The sequence below is a fragment of the Antedon bifida genome, chromosome 3 (assembly GCF_963402885.1).
Source record: "Antedon bifida chromosome 3, ecAntBifi1.1, whole genome shotgun sequence".
Taxonomy (NCBI): domain Eukaryota; kingdom Metazoa; phylum Echinodermata; class Crinoidea; order Comatulida; family Antedonidae; genus Antedon; species Antedon bifida.
The window spans coordinates 3097028-3120966 of NC_136228.1; the positions used below are offsets into that span (position 1 = coordinate 3097028).

Here is a 23939-nt window from a genome sequence, read left to right on the forward strand (position 1 = left end):
GTACCCATATTGCATATTGTCTTCTAAACTATCTTACCTTTTTGGTTTCCGCACTTGGCGGATAACCCCTTGTTGTTGTCAGGATCTTTTTTTTTTCTATCTTATTCTTATTTCTTCCCCAGAATTTTGTTGCACGTGTATCTCTAATTGTTGTGGACATAACATCGTACAACCATGGAGGTATGGTGTAATATGACGTTAGAGTCGCGCAGCATAAGTTACGTGCGATTTTATGAAATTTTATGGTTGCTCATAAATTCTGAAACTTGTAGTATAATATATATGTATAATGTATGTATAATATGGAGCAACTTTTTGACATGATAAAAATGGTTTGCTACGCTAAGAATTCCACCTACATATCAAAAACGGCACAGAACGAGCTTATAATATGCATAAAGGAGTTTATTCAACGTATTATAACAACTGAAATAAAAAACGGAAGTGGATATTTTGGAATTGAGGCCGATGAGGTCACAGACTCGTCAAACTGGGAACAGCTTGGACTTGTTATAAGGTACCTAACAGGAGGAAAAACTATCGAACGATTTATCAAGTTCATCGATTGTGAGGACAAACTGGTCGCTTCGTTGAAATCTCTTGGACTAGAGCCAGGAATGTGTAGGGCACAAACCTACGACTGAGCTGGCAACATGACAGGGTGCCAAAAGGGATGTGCAAAACTCTTCCAAGTCTTCAGTCCACGAGCTCCATATTATCACTGTGCAAGCCATGGGCTCAACCTGCACTCTCTCAAGCCTGTAAAGAAAACATTCAAGAACATATACAGTAAAGTGAAGAGCATGGCCGATGTGTCTGGTAATAAAATACAAATGCCACGGATCTGTGGAAAACAGACCTTAAGAAACAACGTTCATGCAAATGGGCCAAGAACATACTTTCGCCGGGCAATTTTCCTGCCGTTCATAGATGGATCGTTGGAGGGAATGAGTGAAAGATTCCAAGGTATTACGTCAAAACCCTCAGAGCATTAGCTCTGATACCATCTAATTTGAATATACTTAATGACGTTGACGAGCTAATGCAATTTTATTTTCCGGACCTTCCATGTCCTCGCACATTGCATCACGAAATTCAACTTTGAAAACGACTGTGGTAAGTCTATATTATTACGCTATTTTTATGTACTATATATTAATCTAATCGTTTCTAACTTAAAACCATGGTCATCACACAAATTAAGTACTTGTTATCAAAACAGGTGTAATGAATCAAATAAGCCATCTACACTATGCAGTATTTGATATTTGACCTACTTAATTTCGTACAGTATATTTCAATCTGTTATAGTTACTCAGAATGAAAAGTGATCAGAATGATAAATTATTATTATGGAAGCTGTTGAATTGTAGATATGAATTCCTATAAAAATTTTGTCTATTTGATGTCATCACGTCATCATATGGCCAGTTGAATTAAAAAAGTCAGATTTTCATCTCTTTTGTAAAAATTCACCGCATTTACATCTCGCTTTTTCGTGTCTAAAATTCTTCAATTTTTTATTAATGTAATTATTTAGATAATTATCTTCTAAAATTGCTATCTTTATATTACATTTTGATGATGTCATCAAGTTAAAAATTGGATTAAAAATTAATTTTAGCATCTTTGCTACACTCAACTGTATATAACATACAGAGTATTCCGTAAATACTGTTATGCTTTATGACACAAAATAGGTACAATTCAACACTGTAAACATATTTAATTCATGTCATAGGATGGCATAATAATTGTCGGCGTTCATATAATGTATGTGGTGCATGTTGCGTTTGCGCGGATAACCCGAACTCGTCAAAGTGACGAGTTCAAATATAGTTTTCTTTATTTTTCTTACTTAGCATTGTTATCTAATTGTCACAGTGCTCTTTGTGACATTTATTTTAACTGTTGATCATGCCATAAAGTTTGTTTATTTTGATCTCCATCTGCACATTTAACTTGACTTTGAATTTAACTTATCTATTTATCTACATTACGTTTAACCTGTGTTATTAAGTTCACCGATATATAAATGTAGAGTTTGCATTTATGACATCAAAGGGACGAATGAGCTAGTTCTCAAGTCCTATCTTCAAAGGTCAGAACTCACCACTTTTTGATCCAACACTTTGGTCTGTAACAGAGAGCGTGTAACATCCACTTTCAGAGGCAACTAAGTTTAGATATAAATTAACATAGGCATAAGAACAAATATTCTTATCATTTTAAAGTTGATGAGGTTAGAGGTTAAGGAGTTATATGTTATATTCAAGCTCCAGTTTTAAAGGTTGTATTGTTTATTACAAAAGGACAATCAATACTATGGGAATAATTATTATTAATGTTAAACAGGGAGCCAGCCTTTAACATAATATAACAATAGCATACAGTACCTGGAAATGATCTTTCTGATGTTCCAATTTCATCTGTAAAAAATAAAAAATGCATATATTAAAAGCTCAGATGTTGTTCACAAAATTAACCTAATTAAAAGAGTAGCTTCAGGTTCATATCATATACATTTATTTATCAACAGTTATCAACATTTTGAACATAGATTGAGGACCCTAAGGACAAAGCAAAAAAAAGGTAATGCATAAAGCAAAGCTTAGTTTATATAATAGGGTAACTGACAATACAATTTTTAATATGATAAAGATTGATATAATGGTACCTAAGTTTCATTTAAAAAAAATATAAACTGATAAGCTTGATTAGGCCTATAAATTCTGGAAGGTAATTATTTGTGCCTACTCTCAGTCAATTACCAGCCACCACCACACCTGAGAGGTTGTTAGCTACCACCACACCTAAAAGATTGCTAACCACCAACACACCGGAAATTAACGACAGGCCAGATGGTCAAGCAAATACTGAAGCGTTGACTTCAGTGATAAAAGAACTTAGAAAACCGGTCTGCGAGATAAAAAAGTTTGATGGAAACCCGATAGAATATAAGAAATTTATGAGGCAATTCAACAACAGGGTTGTGAAGTTTACGGAGACTGACGATGAGAAGATATACTATCTTGAACAATTCACGATGGGAGAAGCGCTAAACATAGTTGAAGGTTACAGCTATATGGATGCCAAAATAGGATATTTGGCAGTACTTAAAGAGTTTGAAGAAAGGTATGGAGACCCACAGGTGATTGCAGACGCCTTTATAAAGAAGGTAATAACTTGGCCAGCAATAAGTAACTCAAAGTCCTTAGACGCCTTTTCTATATTTCTAAATGAATGCTCAAGTGCCGTCGAATGTATCCAAGCTATGCAAGTCTTGGAATATTCAGAGAACATAAGATCAATAATTAAAAAGCTACCTTACTCATTGCATGAAAAATGGAGAAGCACAGTGCAGAATCTAAAGGACCGAAATGTGATTGTTTCTTTCAAAGAGTTAGTGAAGTTTGTTAAAAGGGAAGCTAAGAAGGCAAATGACCCAACATATGGTAGGGACGCTTTAGCCTCGAACGGACCTAGTAGCCGACCAAAGGCTGCTACACAAAACCTTCCAAAGGGAACGAAGGGAAGCTTTGCAACCAGCGTACAATCACAGGACGAAAGAACCGATTCAAGGTCACAACATGGTACATCAAAGCCGGCAGACACTAGGTCATGCTACATTTGCAAAAAGGGAGATCATAAAATTGAAAAATGTGATGTGTTCCTTGCAAAGACTGTGCCGGAAAGAGTTAGTCTGCTACAAGAGAATAGAAGATGTTTTGGATGCTTGAAATACGGACATCGATCAAAGGGATGCCGTAATCGAGCAATATGCTCAACATGCAGCAAGCGACACCCAACGCTTCTTCACCGAACTAATGAGCAAAGTCAGGCAGTAGCAGCAGAAAATAAAACACAAGTAACTCAAACTGAACAACCTCAAAATAATAGCACAGGACCCTCTTGTCGTACAGGGGCCGGAGACACACTGTGCACTATGGCTATCGTGCCCGTAATGGCTAGGTCTCGGAAGAATGGATTGGCTATTGAGACTTACGCATTTCTAGACCCTGGTAGTAGTGTTTCATTTTGTTCTGAAAGGTTAAAGGAACAATTGGGTCTTGGAGGCCGAAAGGCAAGAATCACGCTTGATACTATGGGCTTGCAATGTTTACTAGACACCAGCATTGTCAATGGACTTGAGATATGTGATCTTAAAGGAGAAAACTCAATAACGTTACCTAGTGTATACACAAAAGATGGCATGCCTGTTACAAAGGCTCACATACCAAGAATGGAAGACGTAGCTCAATGGTCGCATATGAAAGAAATAGAGCTTCCATCCATTGATGCCGATATAGGGCTTCTAATCGGTAATGCAGTAGCAGAAGCCTACACGCCTCTACAAATCATCACTGGGCCTCCTGGAAGCCCCTATGCTTCGAAAACAGCTTTGGGTTGGATTCCGTGGAATGTTGTGAGAAAGAACCAAAGTGAAGAATACAAGAATGAGAGTTGTCCCGCCAACCGTCTAGAAATAACGGCAATTGAAGAACGGGAAGAAATTAATAGGCTCAACCGCACTGTGGAGAAAGCCATTAGCATTGATTTTCCAGAAAGGGATAAGGAAGAGCAACAAGAACACTCACAAGATGACCGTAAATTTTTGAAAATAGCAAACGAGACAATGGGATTTAGGAATGGCCACTATGAGACAGCTCTTCCCTTTAAGGACAGAAAACAGATAATGCCGAATAATCGTGCAATGGCGGACCAAAGACTGCTGTCGTTAAAAAAGAAAATGGAGAGAAACCAAAAGTTTAAAGAGGACTACATTGCGTTTATGGAAAAGCAGATAAGACAGGGACATGCCGAAAAAATCGTGAAAGATAACATCAATTATGGGAGAACTTGGTATATTCCTCATCATGGAGTGTACAACCCAAATAAGCCAAATAAGATACGTGTCGTCTTCGACTGTGCGGCAAAGTACCAAGGAAGTGCATTGAACGATGTGCTACTACAAGGCCCGGATCTTACAAATAGCTTAATTGGAGTTCTAGTAAGGTTCCGTCAAAATGAAATAGCTCTTATGTCCGATGTAGAAGGTATGTTTCTACAGGTTAAAGTTCCTGAACATGATCAGGATTTTATGAGATTCCTCTGGTGGGAAGACGGCAATATGGAGAATGAACCCAGCGTATATAGAATGACTTGCCATCTATTTGGAGCGACTTCTTCGCCGTCATGTGCGAATCTTGCTCTGCGGAGAACAGCTACAGATGTAGGTGAAAGATATCCTCAAGAGGTGGTGACAGCCATACAAAGAAACTTTTATGTAGATGATTGTTTGGTATCAGTTGAGACTGAAGCAAAGGGAATGGAACTAGCCAAAGGTCTAAGAGAATTATGCGCAGAAAGAGGATTTAGGCTGACCAAATGGATCAGCAATAGTAGAGCTGTATTGGAGTCAATCCCAATCAATGAACGAGCACCTGAATTTAAGACACTGGATTTAGATAATGCAGAGTTACCAAGCGAAAGAGCACTGGGTGTATGTTGGTCAGCAGAAACCGATAAGTTGGGCTTTGACATTAAGTTACCTGATAAACCAGCTACCCGACGCGGACTGCTCTCTGTGATAAGTTCTGTTTTCGATCCGCTAGGATTAGTCTCACCTTTCGTCCTTCCTGCTAAACTGATTCTGCAAGAATTATGTCGTAAGGGTTCCGGATGGGACGATAAAATTGATGAAGAAGTGGACTTCAGGCGATGGCAACAATGGCTTGATGAGCTAAAACGGCTACAAGAATGGAACATGCCTAGATGTTACATAAGTAAAAGTCTTGGAGAAATAGCTTCACGTCAGCTTCATGTATTCTCTGATGCAAGTGAGAAAGGATACGGAATGGCAGCATATATGAGATATGAGGACAAACAAGGTAAAGCTAGATGTTCGCTAGTGTTAGCCAGAAGCCGAGTTACTCCTTTGAAACATGTTACTGTACCAAGACTAGAGCTCACTGCCGCAACCATGGCTGTTCGTGTAACTAAGATGTTGCTAGATAAATTAGATGGAGTAGATGAGACTGTTTATTGGACAGATAGTCAAACTGTTCTGCGCTACCTTAACAATACCACCGCACGATTTAAGACATTCGTAGCAAATAGAGTGACTGCAATACACAATGGAAATATGTACGCAGTGCTAATAATCCGGCTGATGAAGCATCACGTGGAATGAAAATCGATGAGTTTCTAAAAAATGATAGATGGACTCATGGTCCTGAGTTTCTACAGAAATCTTCCGTAGAATGGGAGAAGTGGCAAGAATCACCAGCCTTAAATGTGATACCACTTGACGATCCAGAGGTAAAAAGACAGGCTCATGCAGCAGTTGTAAATGAAACGCAATCTGCAATGTGTCGATTAGTTGAAAGGTACTCAAGTTTCCGAAAGCTGAAACGTGCTGTAGCATGGCTGTTGGAGAAAATAAAAGAGAGACTACAGCAAAAGGTATTATTCAGGAAATCTGTAGAGAAGAAATATGAAAACGAACCTGACTCTAAAGAAAAAACCGAGAAGGTTATGGCAGAAATAGAAAAGTTGAACGGACCACTTAATCACAGTCTAAACTTGCTACAACTTCAGGTTGCAGAGAAAGAAATAATCAATCATGAGGAGCAAAAATACTTCAAAAGGGAGATCCTTGCACTTAAAACAGGAAATAATGGTTTGATTGCCCGCGCAATGAGAGGAAGTGCGATACGCAAACTTGACCCGGTATGGGAAGATGATTTATTACGAGTTGGTGGTCGTTTGAACAAGTCAACCCTCGATGAGTACGCCAAGCACCAGTTAATAATACCTAAAGATTCACAGATTGCACAAGCTATGATAATCGACACCCATAAACAACTTGGCCACCTTGGAAGAAACTCAGTTTATTTGAGCTGAGAAAAGGATATTGGATACCTGCAGCCGTGTCGGCTATCAAACACATAGTTACAAGGTGTATAACATGTCGTAAACAACATGCAAGAGTAGGAGAGCAAAAGATGGCAGATTTGCCGTCGGAACGTGTGACCCCAGATAAGCCTCCATTCGCGAACACTGGTATGGACGTGTTCGGTCCTTTTGAGATTAAAAGAGGAAGAAGTGTATTGAAAAGATATGGCCTGATTTTCACTTGTTTAAACTTACGGGCCATTCATTTGGAAGTTTTGCACACAATGAATACAGATTCTTGTTTGAATGCTATTAGAAGATTTGTGGCCAGAAGAGGAGAGGTCACGTGCATAAGAACCGACAATGGAACCAACTTTGTTGGTGCAGAGAAACAATTAAAAGAATCCGTGAATTCTTGGAACCAAGCCAAAATTGAAACCTGGTGTCATCAGAAAAACATAGAGTGGAAGTTTAATCCACCCGCAGCCTCCCATTTTGGTGGGGTGTGGGAACGGCAGATTAGAACAGTTCGGCAGGTAATGAAGGGACTTCTTGCTGAACAAGCTATAAAGATGGATGATGAAGGGCTCTGTACCCTATTTTGTGAAATTGAATTAATTGTGAACAGCCGTCCATTGACTACTGTGTCAAGCGATCATGAAGATCTGAGTCCCATAACTCCATACATGCTTCTGACCCAGCGGTCAACACAATCACTACCACCAGGCGTATTTGACAGAAAGGATGTTTACGCTAGACGGCGCTGGAAACAAGTTCAATACTTGAGCGATCTATTTTGGACAAGATGGCGAAAGGAATACCTACCAACATTACAGCAACGACAGAAGTGGTTGAATCCTCGTCTGAATTTTCAAGTAGACGATGTGGTGCTCATAGCTGATAACACATTACCGAGAAATTCATGGTCTTTAGCAAGAGTGATAGAAGTACGAAGAGATGCAAAGAACTTTGTTAGATCATGTGTTGTTAAGACTAAATCATCAGTAATCGAAAGACCTATAGCTAAATTATGTTTACTCTTAGAATCTGAGAACATTGATTAGTTTTGTAATATGTTAGTTGAAACTTATACCATTTTTTGAATGACCGATTCAGTTCTTTAGTAGATTTTGTAGTAGTTTAGTAATAGTTTAAATTAGTAAACTATTAAGGGGCCGGAATGTAGAAGCCATTGCTTCTAGTTTAATTAATATTGGGCAAAATATTTGGTTTTCTGTGGCAACCTATTGTAATATGAGGAGGTTGCATGGTAACATGCCTTTTTTGTGTGAAAAGGAAAGGAGACAGGATTTAAGAAGTTAGTTGGAGATTATAAGAGATAAATAGAGAGAGATTTTAGAAAGTTTTTGTATAAATTACTGAACCATAAGCCAGGGAAAGTTTACAGAATTCGGTAAGCTCAATTCTCTTATCGAATATAGTCATTTTGTTGTGTTATTTGAGATGTTATTTATGGCTGGTACTTTCGGTAGGCTAGGCCTAGATAACTTTGTTTTAACTTTCAGGGACCATCTCATAAGTGAGATATACCTGTTGCTTCTATGAAAGCATAACAGTTTATATGCTCGTTTTTTTGGTTAAATTGTTGTTTGAATAGCTAATATTTATGCTCATATTATAATAGTAATAGTAATACTAGACAACAATTATGCATTATTATAGAAGACTGTATTAATTGCAGTTGTTGCTGATGGATCAATGTTAATATTATCATTCTGTCAATTGTTTAAATAGGTCATGTTAAACCAGTTTAAATTAAGAACCAAGAACATTATAATTTATAGCTAACCATCCTATTATGTCATTTTTATTGTTTCACAGTTAATCAACTCTATCACGGTATTGGTAAATAAAGACTTAAAGGAAGCATATAACCGTGTGATATTTCAATTCTCGACTCATATATTTCTCTGGACCCTCGACAGTAATACAAACAGGCAAGTCCTAAACAGCCTTTATGATAGGCTAATAGTTTAATGCAAAAAGTATGTATAATAGTCCGAATAACAAGTTATTATTAAATAATTACACAAAAACTGAATAATACAACATACCTGGATCTGGACTTAATGATCGTTTTACTTGTTTTGATGTTCCAACTATAAAACCAAAACAAACATCACATAATTGTATTTAAGTTTTGTATATCATTTATTAGAGTACAGTATATAAAGTCTATACTATTATAGACTATGTACAGGATAATAACATTGTTGTTACACCCCAACTTATACATGTTTCAAGCACAAAAAAACAATTTTAAATAAAGTGTTTAATAAAGGTGAAGCAATATGACACGATATGGCCACTGGTAATATGCATTGAGAATTTTTAACTGTAACTAGGTGATGGTTTTATTGCTAGTGTAAAGTAAATCTGTAAGAATTGGGCAACTCTTCAATGTTAACTTTGTTGAGAAAAAAAGAATATTACTCTTGGTTCTTTAAGGACAGAGAACTTTCTGGGCTTAGTCCTACTGTAATTAGGGCAATATCGCACAGCATTACGCACTACTGATTTTCTCTTCAATCAAAATTAGTTTTTATCCCCGATAACCAGAAATCAGAAATTTGTGTCCGGCAAAATACACAAACAGTGGTGTTGGTAGTCTATGAGTGAGATACCTAACCTGTATAGACTCTACATATGCCATTATTCCCAATATGGACACCCCTTGAAAGGAAAATGGAATAGTTCAGGCATCGTAGCGGGCCATACCAAACGTCACTTACGCATGACATCGTTCTCATATTCCGAGATTCATGTGATCACGGCGAGGGGAGGCGGGAGGGATTGCTATACAGGTATCTCGCTCATAGACTACCCACACCACTGTTGGTTTGTGTAGTCTATTTCGTGAGATCCCTACCTGTATAGACTCTATATGCCAGAGTAGCACCGGCATCAGGAGGAGGGCGTGATTATGACTAAAACCCAACTTACCCTGAATAGAAGGCCGACAAATTACAGACGCTATGGTCGCCTGGGACAAGACAACGTCCTGAAGGTAGCACGATGCAAAATTGGTCTAACCTAAGCTCTCCCACCATGCTGCGCTAAAATATCCTAAACAGGCACACCCTCGAAATAACGCCCACAAAGCCACTGAGCCGCGCACTTCGTGCATATAAGCTAGTAGCGATGAGCGTGAAGATGCATACGCTGACTTGATGACGGAAACGACCCAACGGGCTATCGTATCCTTAGAGGTTGGGGCCATGGGGTTTTATTGACAAAACAAACAGTTTAGGGTGGGCCGGTGGGGGTCCAGGAAGTGGTTATACTTTGGAAACATCATGCCTCAGGTTTAAAAAAGTGGTCGTTTGCCTTATTTGGGGAGGGATGCATCCGCAATTATAGACCATTTTCAGTCTGGGAAATCAGTTTATACCTTATACCAAGTGTATGCATGCGTACCATCTGGACTTCCCAGTAAAGTTAGAAGTTCATGACATACAGGACATTGACAATTGAATAACTTAGTTATAAAGATGTTGGCTAAGCGAAAATGGCATGTTTTTTATTTAGTCCAGGTATGAAATATATATTTTAGGTGTCCCACGGTACAGAGGGTTACTCGTAAATTCAAAAATTGGTGAACATACAAACAATTAACATAATTAGTTTTTGCTGTAGTGTAAGTCGATACTACAGTACACGATCACATAACACTTTTTTTTCACCATTGCTGATGGATTTAGGTGTTGATCATCCCGGGCGGCCCGGGGTATCTACGGTTCTCGAATCATTGATTTAAATTGGTCTTCAGGAACCAGGAATGTGCTGCCAAACACCAGGCCGATGGTTTTACGACCTTAGTGGTCTTTATTCGTTTGGCCTGATGGTCAAAAAAGTCTGGATGGATACCCACCACAGGCACATTGGAGGTTGCAGGTGTTTGGGAGAGCGAGTCCCAAAGGCCACCTTCAGAAGCATCAGGATTCCTAAGTGGGAAAGAATACCCGGTAAAGCCCTAGAGACGAGATGGTGAAGCCTGGACGGGAGTGGCTTATTATCATCGTATCAATATAAATCAGTGGAGTCCCCACAGACCCGCACCTCGATACCTGGATTATTAAGCAAGGGGACGGGAAGAGGGGCCCTGGTCGATCCAGCTTTAATTCACTCTCTCTTCTTTAGGGTCTTGCTCATTTGCTCTGATATTAATATAAGCATATCCGGGCTTAGAATCTGAGGCACAGGTGGAGGGTTAGGGTGTACGGCCGGGGCTCCGGAGCTAATAGACAGGGCTCTACCAGGGGGGCTAGAGTAAGCCAGCGTATGCATACCTCACAGGTTGCATATTGGCTGCATTTTCGGCAGCGCAGGCACGCCAAATGGCATTCTAGCTTCGTGGACAGGCGGAGCAGGCTGTGGCTTTATGAGCAGACAATAAAGGATAATGTTGGTACCTGTAGAAGCTTTCTTCACACGAATGCTGCTAAACACAATAAGTCCACAAAGGCATGCAGGTGTCCTTTGTTATTGTTCTATTATAATTAGTTTCTTTCAAGGTCATACGCCCGCTTTCCACGGAAAGCAAAAGGAACATGAGGATGATGTCATGCGTGAGAGACGGTTTTATGGCCTGTTTTGACACCTGGACTATTCCATTTTCCTTTCGAAGGGTGTCCATATTGGGAATAATGGCATATGTAGAGTCTATACAGGTAGGGATCTCACGAAATAGACACATACAAAAAGTAAAATATGTTACATTTAATATTTGAAATATAAAACTGAAATAAAAAAAAGCTTCAATAACAAAATTATTGTATGTGTATTTAAAGTCAGTTTGGGTATACTAAAATTTAACAATTGTAGAGAAAAGAAAAGGAACATAATCATTTTGAAAGCTGCGAAATGCTTACCAAGTGTTTCCTTTGCATTTCTGTAATCGTGTTCATCAATGGTAATTTCAAATAATTGTTGTTCACTCTTGTCTTCATCTGTTAATAAGATTGGTGCTAATCCTTGGTGCAGCTTCTTATCACAATACATTTTCCATAGCTCTTCCAACGCTTCTGTGTCATGTACCACTAGTTGTAACACTATACTTCCAGTTGTTGTTTCATTATGTGTTATGTTATGATTGTGTTGAAAATATTCATCAAGTTTTGCTATAGTTTCATGAACTACATCAACATCTGATATAGTCCATTCTTTCTGTTCTTGCATTAACTTGAACAGGAGTAACAGTGCTTGTGGTTGTTGCTCCTGGTTGAATGATGAAGAATTTTGTTTCTCAAGAGATACTAATAATGTCACACCTTAAAGGAATTAAACAATTCATATCAAAATAATTGATTGAATTTCAACTTGTCCTTTACTATCTGTTTACACTACAAATTGATGCACCTTCAAATTAACTCCAAGCAGTTTAAACACACATTTTGCAACTACTTAGAATCCAGAAAAATCTCCAAATATGGATAGTTTGTTGTGAATAATAAAAATCTACAACACAATTTATGATTATTGGAGTATTTAACTGGGTCATGTTTGTCATGAAATTGGATTCAGTTAAAATTTCAGAGTGGACATTGCTTGCTGTACAAAATTTAATTGGATTACAGCAGAAAGGGTTAGGCTGGTTTGGGCTCAGGAAACTTTAGAATATCATCCTCTTCATACTAAAAACCTCAGTAGCACCACTATGTTTAGATAGTTAGCACCCGATCATCATGTAGTTTCTTCGCTTTTCTGTAATAACCTTGTCCTACTCAGTGGCTATCAATGAAAACGTAATTGTTCAGGACTATAGATTTGTTTGCAAAGAGAAAAAAAATTCATCTGCTTCTTTAAAAATGTACACAAAAAATACTTACCATCAAATCTTTCCTGTCCAGTGTTTGAAAGGTCACCTGCAAAATAACCATTAATGGAATTAATTTATGCTTAAGTATATATTGTGTTCATTAAGGTTTGAATGAGAAAAATTTAAAAACAGTATAGGTGGATGTAGTAAAACAAAATTTCACTTAAAATAATATAGGGCTAGCTATTGTGATGGAGTTATGCAAATTGTGCAAACCATGCAAACTGTAAAAAAAATGTGTTCTGTTATGATAAAAGTAGTGATATAATCAATACAAAATTGACTGCAACTGTTTTTTTAGGTGGTTTGCAATGTTGAAACCTTTTTTCACATAAAATATTTTTCCCCATTATGACATATTAAAAAAAAATATTTGTTCAGGGAGACAATTATATCTTTAACAAATAGCCTATGTAATTCTGACATGTCTCAAAGCTATTATATAAATATATAAAACATTACAAAACCATGAATAAAAAAGCAAATTTATATTTGTTGTCTAGCATAAAAAATGTTTAAGGCTCTTTGTAAAATGTTTATAATTCACTACAAAAACATAATGTATAGAATTTGTTTTAAATCTACTTGATAATTTTTTAGTTTATTTAAAAGATGGTTGCAATTGTTTCACTAATGAAAGTATTGGATTTCTATAATTTAATAATGTACCTGTTTTCTCTCTTAGCATCTTTAAATATGCTTTGTATTCTTTCACATTAATGTCCGTATTCCAGTCATATAAGAACTTCTCTTGATCTTCTGGTTTTAAAATTGTTGCTAACCCCTTGATTAAATTGTCATCTAAATGCATTTCCATTATTTTTTTCAAAGCTTCTTGATTATTTGTAAACATATAGAAACATAGTGTTGCTTTTGAATGCTTGATTCCCAATTTTGTTAACTTGAAGAATGGTATAATTTGGGTTAACTGTTGCTCCAAATATTCTACACATCCATGCATGAAATCAAGATTACAGTTGGAATTGACAGTAAGAGGAAGTATTACACCTTTAAAAAAATGTAGTAAGCATTTTTTAAATATGAATTCAATGCAAATAGAATTAAATAGAATAAATACTAGCAATTATACTAAGTATACTACTTAAAATTGATAAATATTTAAACTCTTATTCTTTTATTGTTAATAATTAAACTAAATTAGTTTATCATCCTCAGAATGTAAAATATGCTCTTACCAGTATACTTACCTTTTTCTAGTAATATGTTTTTTGCACAAGGTGGAAGGCGATGTGCGAAACAATCTATTTTGTCTTGTTCATCAGTCAACTTACAATCAACCTCTAGTTGAAATACGGCATCCCAAATATTTGTTATTTCAGTGTTTCTTAGATTATAGTAAGAAATAACATCTTTGAGCCCTTGTGGATCAACTTCTCTTAATGCCTTGAACAGTTTTATTCTGTATGAAGACAATCCATTTTCATCAGTACTGAGCGAATTTGCTTTCAAATACTGCTTTACAAGTTCTTCAGCACCCTTTAATTCTGATAGCTTAGAGATCTCCAATAAAAGTCTAACTTTATCAGAAGAGATAAAACCTTTGTTATGTAATTCATTGAAAAGATCAAGTGATGTGTAGTCTGGATTGGTGATGTCCTCCACACACAAAAGATTGAACAAGCAGAATTTTAACCAACTGTATCTTTTTCCATTATAGTATTTACTTAATTCAGATTTCAATATCAAGAATTTGTCAGTACCCTCAGCCATTTTACCAAATCTGCAAAATCAAAGTACCAGATTATATTAATTTCTCATTCAAATTCAAATCTACTGAATGGGCCTATGCTTTGAATTTTATAAATGTCCATGCATTTTTATTAGACTGTTTATGTATATTATACAATAATAATAAAATAATAATAATATGTTCATATCCACTCATATAAACTTTAAAAATAAAGTATAATGCAATACATGTCACACATCAAGATTCAATATTTTGCTGTGCACATTAATCATTAATTTGTATTCTTTCTCTAATCATTTGCTCATAGTTAAATAACTAGTTCACTACAATTTTATTCTACAGTTTTAAAAAATGAAATTATTTACAAATTGACAGAAACCTAAATGCTTTATTTTATCTCTCATCTCAAACAATCATACAGAATAAGATATATACATTTGGTATATTTTTGAATTGAAAAACATATAAGCCTTAAAATGTATGATTTTACAGCATCTAGACAATGATGATATTCTAATGTTACTACAGTACAAAACAATTTCATACAATTAATACAATTAAAAACAAATACTAGTAATCATTGATCTAGAATTCAAATTTTATATCACAATTGTTGTCAGGCCTAATAATTAGCATTTAATTTGCTGGAATAATACAGGCATTCATTTTTACTGTTACACATCATCTAGCTTGAATATGAAGCCAAATAATAAGCTAAACCTATTGTGGTATTCAGTACTTAGTTACACAGCATCTAACTTGAATATGAAACCAAATAATAAACTAAAACATATTGTGGTAGTCAGTACTTAGTTACACAGCATCTAACTTGAATATGAAACCAAATAATAAACTAAAACATATTGTGGTAGTCAGTACTTAGTTACACAGCATCTAACTTGAATATGAAACCAAATAACAAACTAAAACATATTGTGGTAGTCAGTACTTAGTTACACAGCATCTAACTTGAATATGAAACCAAATAATAAACTAAAACATATTGTGGTAGTCAGTACTTAGTTACACAGCATCTAACTTGAATATGAAACCAAATAATAAACTAAAACATATTGTGGTACTCAGTACTTAAGTGGAGTTGTGGCTTGGTGGTTATGATGCTTGGCTACCACTCCAAGGGTCCTGGGTTCAAGTCCCGTCACATGTCAGGAATTTTTCTAAGTACCAAATTACACCACTCCCAAAGACTTGTAATAAGACTTTGTTTATGTAGAGCATCTTGTGTATATGTTTGTCTTGTGAACCTCTGCAGGCCCGTAGCCAGGGTGGGTTTTTATGGTTCGGGCGAACCCCTCCTTTACAGCGAACCCCCTTAGCCGACTGCGAACCCCCATCCCCGACATGCCCAATACCTCACCCTCATCTCCAAAAATCCTCCAAATATGTGCCCCACAGTACAAAAAGTTGTTCGTAAATTGAAAATTCGTAAACTCGTTCGTGAATAACTCATACAGTACCTTCGTCCCTGTATGAGCGTACGTGTCTGTAAATTTCTAAGAGTTGCAAATGAATTGCCGATTTTAACCTGATAAATAAATGTTTTGTCCCTGCATGTAACATGATATTGACGCGTCTTACAGCGAGCTGGAGCACGAACGATTCGTACAAAGGACACCGCCAGACAACTGTGTACCTATAATTGTTTAGATCACTGGCAGGCAGCATGCATAAAGTATAATATAGCCTTCCGATGTACATCAGTATTTATGTGTGGCTATGAAGTATAGTGTTTGTATCATCATTATAGTAGGATTATATTGAATATTAATTATTTTACACTATAATATCATGTACTGTAGTTCACATTATGGGAACTGATTATTTTTTTCTAGACCACCAGCCGATACGTAGGCTACTCAACTGTATCAATATCACCTATTTACATTGGTATATTTAATTTCCTCAACAAATTGCTGTAAATTAATATTATAGATAGAGCTATAATAAGAATTGCATTTGCCTTCACCCAGTGTGCTTTTTTCGGGGCTTCTCCTAGACGTAGCCTACGTTCGCATTGAACTTGAACGCAAAACAAAATACCGAGTGAATGATCAAACAATCGGCGGTTCCGCACAGAGCACGTCGCGCATCGAACATACGGCAACAAATGTTATCGTCTTGCTCATTGGTAGCATGCTGCATGAGAGTGTTATTTCCGGCCATCTAGGGGTGTCATTTAAGCAAATTTCGCTTCGCCTCAGGCCCCACCCCGGGGGGAGGGAGGGGGTGGGGTTGACCCAAATACTTAGTGTCCGAACCCCCCCTTGACAGATCCTGGCTACGGCCCTGCTCTGAGGGTCCCTAATGATCAGCAATAGCTGGATGGATCACCCTCATTAAATATGGTAAAAAAAAAACAAAAAACACAGCATCTAACTTGAATATGAAACCAAATAAGCTAAAACATATTGTGGTAGTCAGTACTTAGTTAGGCATCTAGCTTGAATATGAAAGAAATAATAAGCTAAAACCTATTGTTGTATTGATTACTAATACACAGCATCTAGCTTGTATATGAAACTAAGTAATAAAGGTAGCAGAACAATTTGGTCCAGGGACATTTCTGCCCCAGATGATCTGGCCCATGGACGTTCGGCCCATTTAATTTTGTCAAATATATGCTATAGTGCATGCATTTTATAATGTTTGGTTTTCTTTCATTTTCAGAGAGACTGTGGGGATAATAAAGCACTAAAACTATGAAAATTTGACTTGTTTATTAATATAAGGTCCAAAACAAAAACATTATAAAAAATTATCATTATTTATCCACAGGAATGCTGTAAACAAATTATGCCCTCTTTGCGAATGTATAAATAATGTTTTAATTGCTCAAAATCCTGAATATGGCCCTAGTAAAATGGGGAAGAAGTCATACTTTCACTGGCATGTCAACCTAAGTGTCCTCTGAAACGCTCATTATTAATAATAACGCATATTATTATCATCAAAACGAAAAGTCTCTAATGCTCTAAATAAATACAGTATTACAATGTACTCACTGTATACACAGTAGGATACAATAAATAAATACACATTCGTACCCTAATCAGTTAAAAAATCAGTTTTTTAAATTGAAATAATAATGAAAACTATAGAAATAAACTGAAAATCATTTTACAGACATCCACTTTTCTTTTTACTTTTTTGTAGAAACGAACTCCTGTATTGGCAAATATTGGTATTGGTAAATACATTTTTTTCAATTCAATTTTTGATCAAAGTAGATAACTATTATTTTACATTAAAATGGAATATTCAACACAAATTTTGTTAAGAATTATTTTTTCAGGGGAACAATACATCTTTAAGAAAAACATTTTATTACCTTACACTGCAATGAGTCTAAAGTCTATAAGAGTACATCATGATTTGTAGATTTTCTTTCCGATACTGTCTCTAAGAGACCTTCTCTCTCTCCATAGCTTAGCAAAATTGATCAATACCAAACAACTCACTGGTTAAAGTATTGTTATGATTTCCGCAACGTTTTGTGCGTCACATCGAAGCGATCTTGCGATTCAATATATTCTATACAAAATAAAAATAATAACAGTACATTCTACGGATAGGCCTATTGTATTCAATATTTTGTCCATCCATGCATAGCCAACTGTTAATTTTCTGGGTTATAGTTCTTTAATCATACAGTTTTTACTAACATTAATAGCTAGAACGAGTGAGGAAATCAACATCAACTGGATTCTACCATTGTTAGAGTGGGGTGAAGAACAATGTTGGTGTATGGATGGGGCTACTTTTTCTCACTCTCACAAATTTTCTCATCTTTATCGTTTCAAATTAATTAATTAAATTTTAGTATATCACAGTTTTCAATTCATGTTCTGTGCCTGTTGTGTAAATATATAAATATTCTTATTCTTTTGCATGTAGTATAGTTTTACATATCTTCCTACCTGTTTTGATTGCATTGCCACTATTAAATTATTTTTTAATTGCCCAATTGTTATATATATAGATACAATGTATCTTGCGCAACATTATTCAGTCTCCCCACCTCGATAGTTAAATCCATTATGGTTTGTTATTGTCCCAGGTGATTACTGTCCCAGGTACTTAATTTACCTAGATACTAGGCACCCAGATTCCTTTACTTATTGAATAATTTACCCAAGAGCAAGAAAACTTCTTTTGGCAGTCTAAATACTGAATAGAGAAAAATTGTAGAAAGTAATTAAAGCATAACATGCTACCATCCATATCTAACAATTGAACTTGGATTTAGTAATGTTTGCTTTGAATACTAAAATAGTTTTACACTATTGTTCCTGTTTTCAATACAGTATGAATTGCAAGAAATAAATAATAGTTAGACCTTGAAGAGGAAATATGAAAAGGGCCCCACTGAACCTCCATCTTTGTGTTGCAGGAATCATACTCACATGATACATTTTTGTTAAATTAAACAACATATTTTACGAAATAAATAGTATTTTTATCGACACTGTATAATGTATGTAAATCAAAATGTTTATTCATATTGAATTTTCCTATAACATTAGACTTGCGAAAAGTCATGTAGTTATTGTCTTTTTTATGTTAGTTCACTAGTCAACGATTCGATTTTTGTCTAAAAATACGTAATTGTGAGTATTATATTATACGTATGAAACACCATATGTGCCAAAATATTTATCTTAACTAATAACCTGATGGTCTTAACTCCCCGATTAAAGCTGGCTTTATCAGATAGACGGTCTTACTAAGGCCACCCCTGTTAGACCATTGCTATAAAACAGTCTTAGCTAAGACCGCGTAAAGTATCAAATATAAGGCGTAATTTGAGTGTAGAATACCATATAAGGTAATGTTCGTCACATTTGTTCAAATCACAATCATAACAGTACGTACATTTCTACGCGAGAAAATCTATTCTAGGCCTATATAAAAATAAAATCACCATTATTATTTGACTTAACACTTAAAACCTGTTCAATTGGCTGTCTTTCACGATAAATAATACGTAAAGGCAACAAAAAAAAAGAGGTTTAAGACTGTTTTAAGACTCCTTCGAGTAGGCTTTAATTTTAAAGACCGCTTACAGGTTAGACCGCAGTATAGCAATGGTATATAACAAAGACTACTTGCTACGTCACAAATTATAGCCGGCTAAGCGCTAAGACCGTTTATAGACCGCTTATAGCAATCGCCTAGGCCTACTACGTCATACATTCACTGGCATGTCAACATAAGTGTCCTCTGAAACGTTCATATATATTCGTGGATGATCACTCAAAATGAAAAGTCCCTAATGCTCTAAATAAAACAGTTACTAAAATTTACTCACTGTAGGCCTATAATATATACAGTAGGATACAATAAATAAATACACTCGTACCCTAATCAGTTAAAAAATCAGTTAAAAAATTGAAATAATAATGAAAACTATAGAAATAAGCTGCAAATCATTTTCAAACTAAAGATTAGCCAATTTTTAGGACAATTTTTACTCATTTGTAGAAACGAATCCCTATACAAAAAAATGTCTGCAGGCTTGAAAATGGCGGACACCAGTAGAATTCATATCAAAATGTCCTTGTAATGAATGGTCTTTTATTTATTTTGATAAAAAGATAACATTTAAAGTATGTTAAATTATTAGGAAAACATTTTATTACCTTACACTGCAATGAGTCTAAAGTCTGTAAGAGTACATCATTCTTGGTAAATCTTTCCGATACTGCCTCTAATAACAGGTATATTATGTAGTTGTTTTTTGATAACAGAGAACTATCACTTATGCCATCCTCGTATATAATTAATTTCGTACGGAAAATACATTTAATTTATTATATCATTAGGTAGAGTATCATTCTTATAATTAATTATCAGTAGTATATATAATTTTTTAAATGTTAGGGATATATTTTAAAATAACTATAAATAGATATATAATTACACAAATACAAGATGTTCTTTTCTGCCTGAAACATAGGCCCTAGCTAGGCCTCCTCCTCCTCAGGCTCCTCTGCTGCTCTCACTTCGTTCGTTTCGCTACCTGATCCGTGCAGGCCTAGGCCAGACTGGATATTAAGATTGCAAGCCAAAAAGGTAGATTTAGAAGCATATTATTGATTACCCATCATAAGTGTCACCCTTAACAGATAGTTAAGCTATGTTTGTAGGTCATAGCTTATTTTAGACAATATTTTAGCCTCCAAAAAGAGCAGATTAGGCCTAGCCTAGCCTAGGCTCTAGGCCTAGGCCTAGCCTAGCCTTATTAGGCTAGCCTAGGCCTAGCTAGGCCTAGGTAGGCTAGCATCTCTCTACTCTAGCTAGTAGCCTAGGTAGGCCTAGTACTACTAGGCCTATAGCCTAGGCCTACTATTAGGGCTAGCCTAGTCTAACTAGTAGGCCTAGTAGGCTACTACTAGCCTAGGCCTAGTGTAGGCCTAGTACTACTACTACTACTTACTAGCTAGGCCTAGAGGCTAGGCCCACCTGGTTAGGCCCTACTAGGGTAGGGAACTGGCTAGGCCTACTTACTAGCTAATAAGTAGCTAGGCCTAGGCTAGCCTAACTAGCTAGCTCTATGTATTCTAGTTAGGGCCTAGACTAGTTTATTAGGCCTTAGTTTAGGCTGATTAGGCCTGCCTAGGCCTAGTTAAATAAATAGGCATATAACCAGGCTCAGTCTAAACACTCTAGGCCTATCTATATGAGACCTGTGCTATTAATTATAGGACTAGGCCTAGGGCCTTGCTAGCTAGCCAGCAGAATGGTATAGAGAGGCATAGGCCTAGCTAGGGATAGGCTGGGGGGTCATAGACAGCCTATCTATATAAAATATTAGTGTGTAAGTAAGTTGATTTCATTGCTAATGGCAAGGTATTACTATTAGGCCTGTTTATTTTCAGGTTGAAAGCAATGGATAAAGAGAGATTCAATTCTACAACAAAAGAGACAAAAGTCAAACTCAAACTGATAATTAACAATGTTTCCAGTTAATTAATGTTAATTATTTTAATAGATTGTAGTGACCCTAACTACCTTACTGTTTGTGTATGGCTGTAATATTATATTAAATGTCATCACAATTAGTAAGGTTGTGAGGCTTCACAATTTCAAACAACTCTTCTTGTGTCTCTTCTTCATGTGGATGGATTAAAAAATACTGTGAGTATTGTACAGAAGAACAAACTCTTTATATGAATATATCATCATCAATCACAATATCAAATATGATCAGTGTAGTCAAAATTTGATAACTTAGCATGCATCTTATAATATCTACATCATCAATAATTAATATTAATACTCTACATCACATTGTTGGATATGATCAGTGTAGTCATAATTTGATAACTGAGCATGCATCTTTTAATATCTACATCATCAATAATTAATATTAATACTCTACATCACATTGTTGGATATGATCAGTGTAGTCATAATTTGATAACTGAGCACGCATCTTTTATTATCTACCTTATCAATAACTATTAATAATATCCTATATCACAATTTTGGATATGATCAGTGTAGTCATAATTTTATAACTGAGCACCCATCTTTCAATATCTATTTCATCAATTATTATTAATAATCTATATCACATTGTTGGATATGATCAGTGTAGTCATAATTTGATAACTGAGCACGCATCTTTAAATATCTACCTCATCAATAATTAATATTAATAATCTATATCACACTGTTGGATATGATCAGTGTAGTCATAATTTTATAACTGAGCACGCATCTTTAAATATCTAAATCATCAATAATTAATATTAATAATCTATATCACATTGTTGGATATGATCTGTGTAGTCATAATTTGATAACTGAGCATGCATCTTTTAATATCTACCTCATCAATAATTAATATTAATAATCTATATCACATTGTTGGATATGATCAGTGTAGTCATAATTTGATAACTGAGCACGCATCTTTTAATATCTACCTCATCAATAATTAATATTAATAATCTATATCACATTGTTCGATATGATCAGTGTAGTCATAATTTGATAACCGAGCACGCATATTTTAATATCTACCTCATCAATAATTAATATTAATAATCTATATCACATTGTTCGATATGATCAGTGTAGTCATAATTTGATAACTGAGCATGCATCTTTTAATATCTACCTCATCAATAATTATTATTAATAATCTATATCACATTGTTGGATATGATCAGTGTAGTCATAATTTGATAACTGAGCAAAAATCTTTTAATATAGATACATCATCATTAATTAATATTAATAATCTTTATCATACTGTTGGATATGATCTGTTTAGTTTTTTAATATCTACCTTATCAATAACTATTAATAATATCCTATATCACAATGTTGGATATGATCAGTGTAGTCAGAGTTTGATAACTGAGCATACATCTTTAAATATCTACCTCATCAATAATTAATATTGATAATCTATATCACACTGTTGGATATGATCAGTGTAGTCATAATTTGATAACTGAGCATACATCTTTAAATATCTACCTCATCAATAATTAATATTGATAATCTATATCACACTGTTGGATATGATCAGTGTAGTCATAATTTGATAACTGAGCATACATCTTTAAATATCTACCTCATCAATAATTAATATTAATAATCTATATCACATTGTTGGATATGATCAGTGTAGTCAAAATTTGATAACTGAGCATGCATCTTTTAATATCTACCTCATCAATAAGTAATATTAATAATCTATATCACATTGTTGGATATGATCAGTGTAGTCATAATTTGATAACTGAGCACGCATCTTTTAATATCTACCTCATCAATAATTATTATTAATAATCTATATCACATTGTTAGATGTGATCAGTGTAGTCAGAATTTGATAACTGAGCATGCATCTTTAAATATCTACCTCATCAATAATTATTATTAATATCTTATATCACATTGTTCGATATGATCAGTGTAGTCATAATTTGATAACTGAGCACGCATCTTTTAATATCTACCTCATCAATAATTATTATAATAATCTATATCACATTGTTGGATATGATCAGTGTAGTCATAATTTGATAACTGAGCACGCATCTTTTAATATCTACCTCAACAATAATTATTATTAACTAGAATTTAATTCGTCACTTTGACGAATTATAGGTGATCATTTTTATCATTTTACTGAAATTAATTTTTTTTTAAACATGCACGTACGTTAACATACGATCGGAAAATGTTGATGTATGCCATCCTATTATATGCTTATAGTGCTGAGTTGTGCCTATATGCCATATACAATATGTACAGTATATACTGTATATCTATATACAGTGTAGCATAGGTGAAATTGCGGGACACATGTTCTAATTTTTTGGCATGATGACGTTATCAAACTAAACTTTAAGATGACAATTTCGAAAGATAATTAATTGAGCAAAAAAATATAAGATTTGGAAAAAAATTTGGCACGTAGAAGCGCTGTGCGCGCTCTTTGAATTGTGTATA

General features: G+C 35.1%; 1 protein-coding gene across 2 annotated transcripts; it reads right to left on the bottom strand.

Moving 5' to 3' along the window:
* Window positions 1-384: 384 nt before the first annotated feature.
* LOC144837783 (uncharacterized) lies at window positions 385-20387 on the bottom strand. Of its 2 annotated transcripts, XM_078693035.1 has the most exons (10): window positions 20108-20387; window positions 17797-17999; window positions 13945-14477; window positions 13406-13744; window positions 12747-12782; window positions 11790-12188; window positions 8973-9017; window positions 2397-2429; window positions 2114-2176; window positions 385-759 (listed from the first exon to the last, which is right to left on the bottom strand). In XM_078693035.1, exons 3-10 carry the CDS (start codon window positions 14465-14467, stop codon window positions 719-721), a joined length of 1479 nt encoding a protein of 492 aa, XP_078549161.1. In that variant the 5' UTR covers window positions 14468-14477; window positions 17797-17999; window positions 20108-20387; the 3' UTR covers window positions 385-718. The 2 variants fall into 2 exon arrangements, with proteins under 2 accessions (XP_078549161.1, XP_078549162.1); XM_078693036.1 differs by lacking the exon at window positions 17797-17999.
* Window positions 20388-23939: the final 3552 nt, after the last annotated feature.

Bases quoted from the DNA above. Each gene is read 5' to 3' on its own strand.
- LOC144837783 (XM_078693036.1), bottom strand. From the start codon at position 14,467: ATGGCTGAGGGTACTGACAAATTCTTGATATTGAAATCTGAATTAAGT. The intron at 13,745-13,944 runs GTAAGTATACTG...ATTTTTTTAAAG, and splicing joins AAACATATTACTAGAAAAAG to GTGTAATACTTCCTCTTACT. The intron at 2,177-2,396 runs GTACTGTATGCT...ATCTAAACTTAG, and splicing joins ATCAGAAAGATCATTTCCAG to TTGCCTCTGAAAGTGGATGT.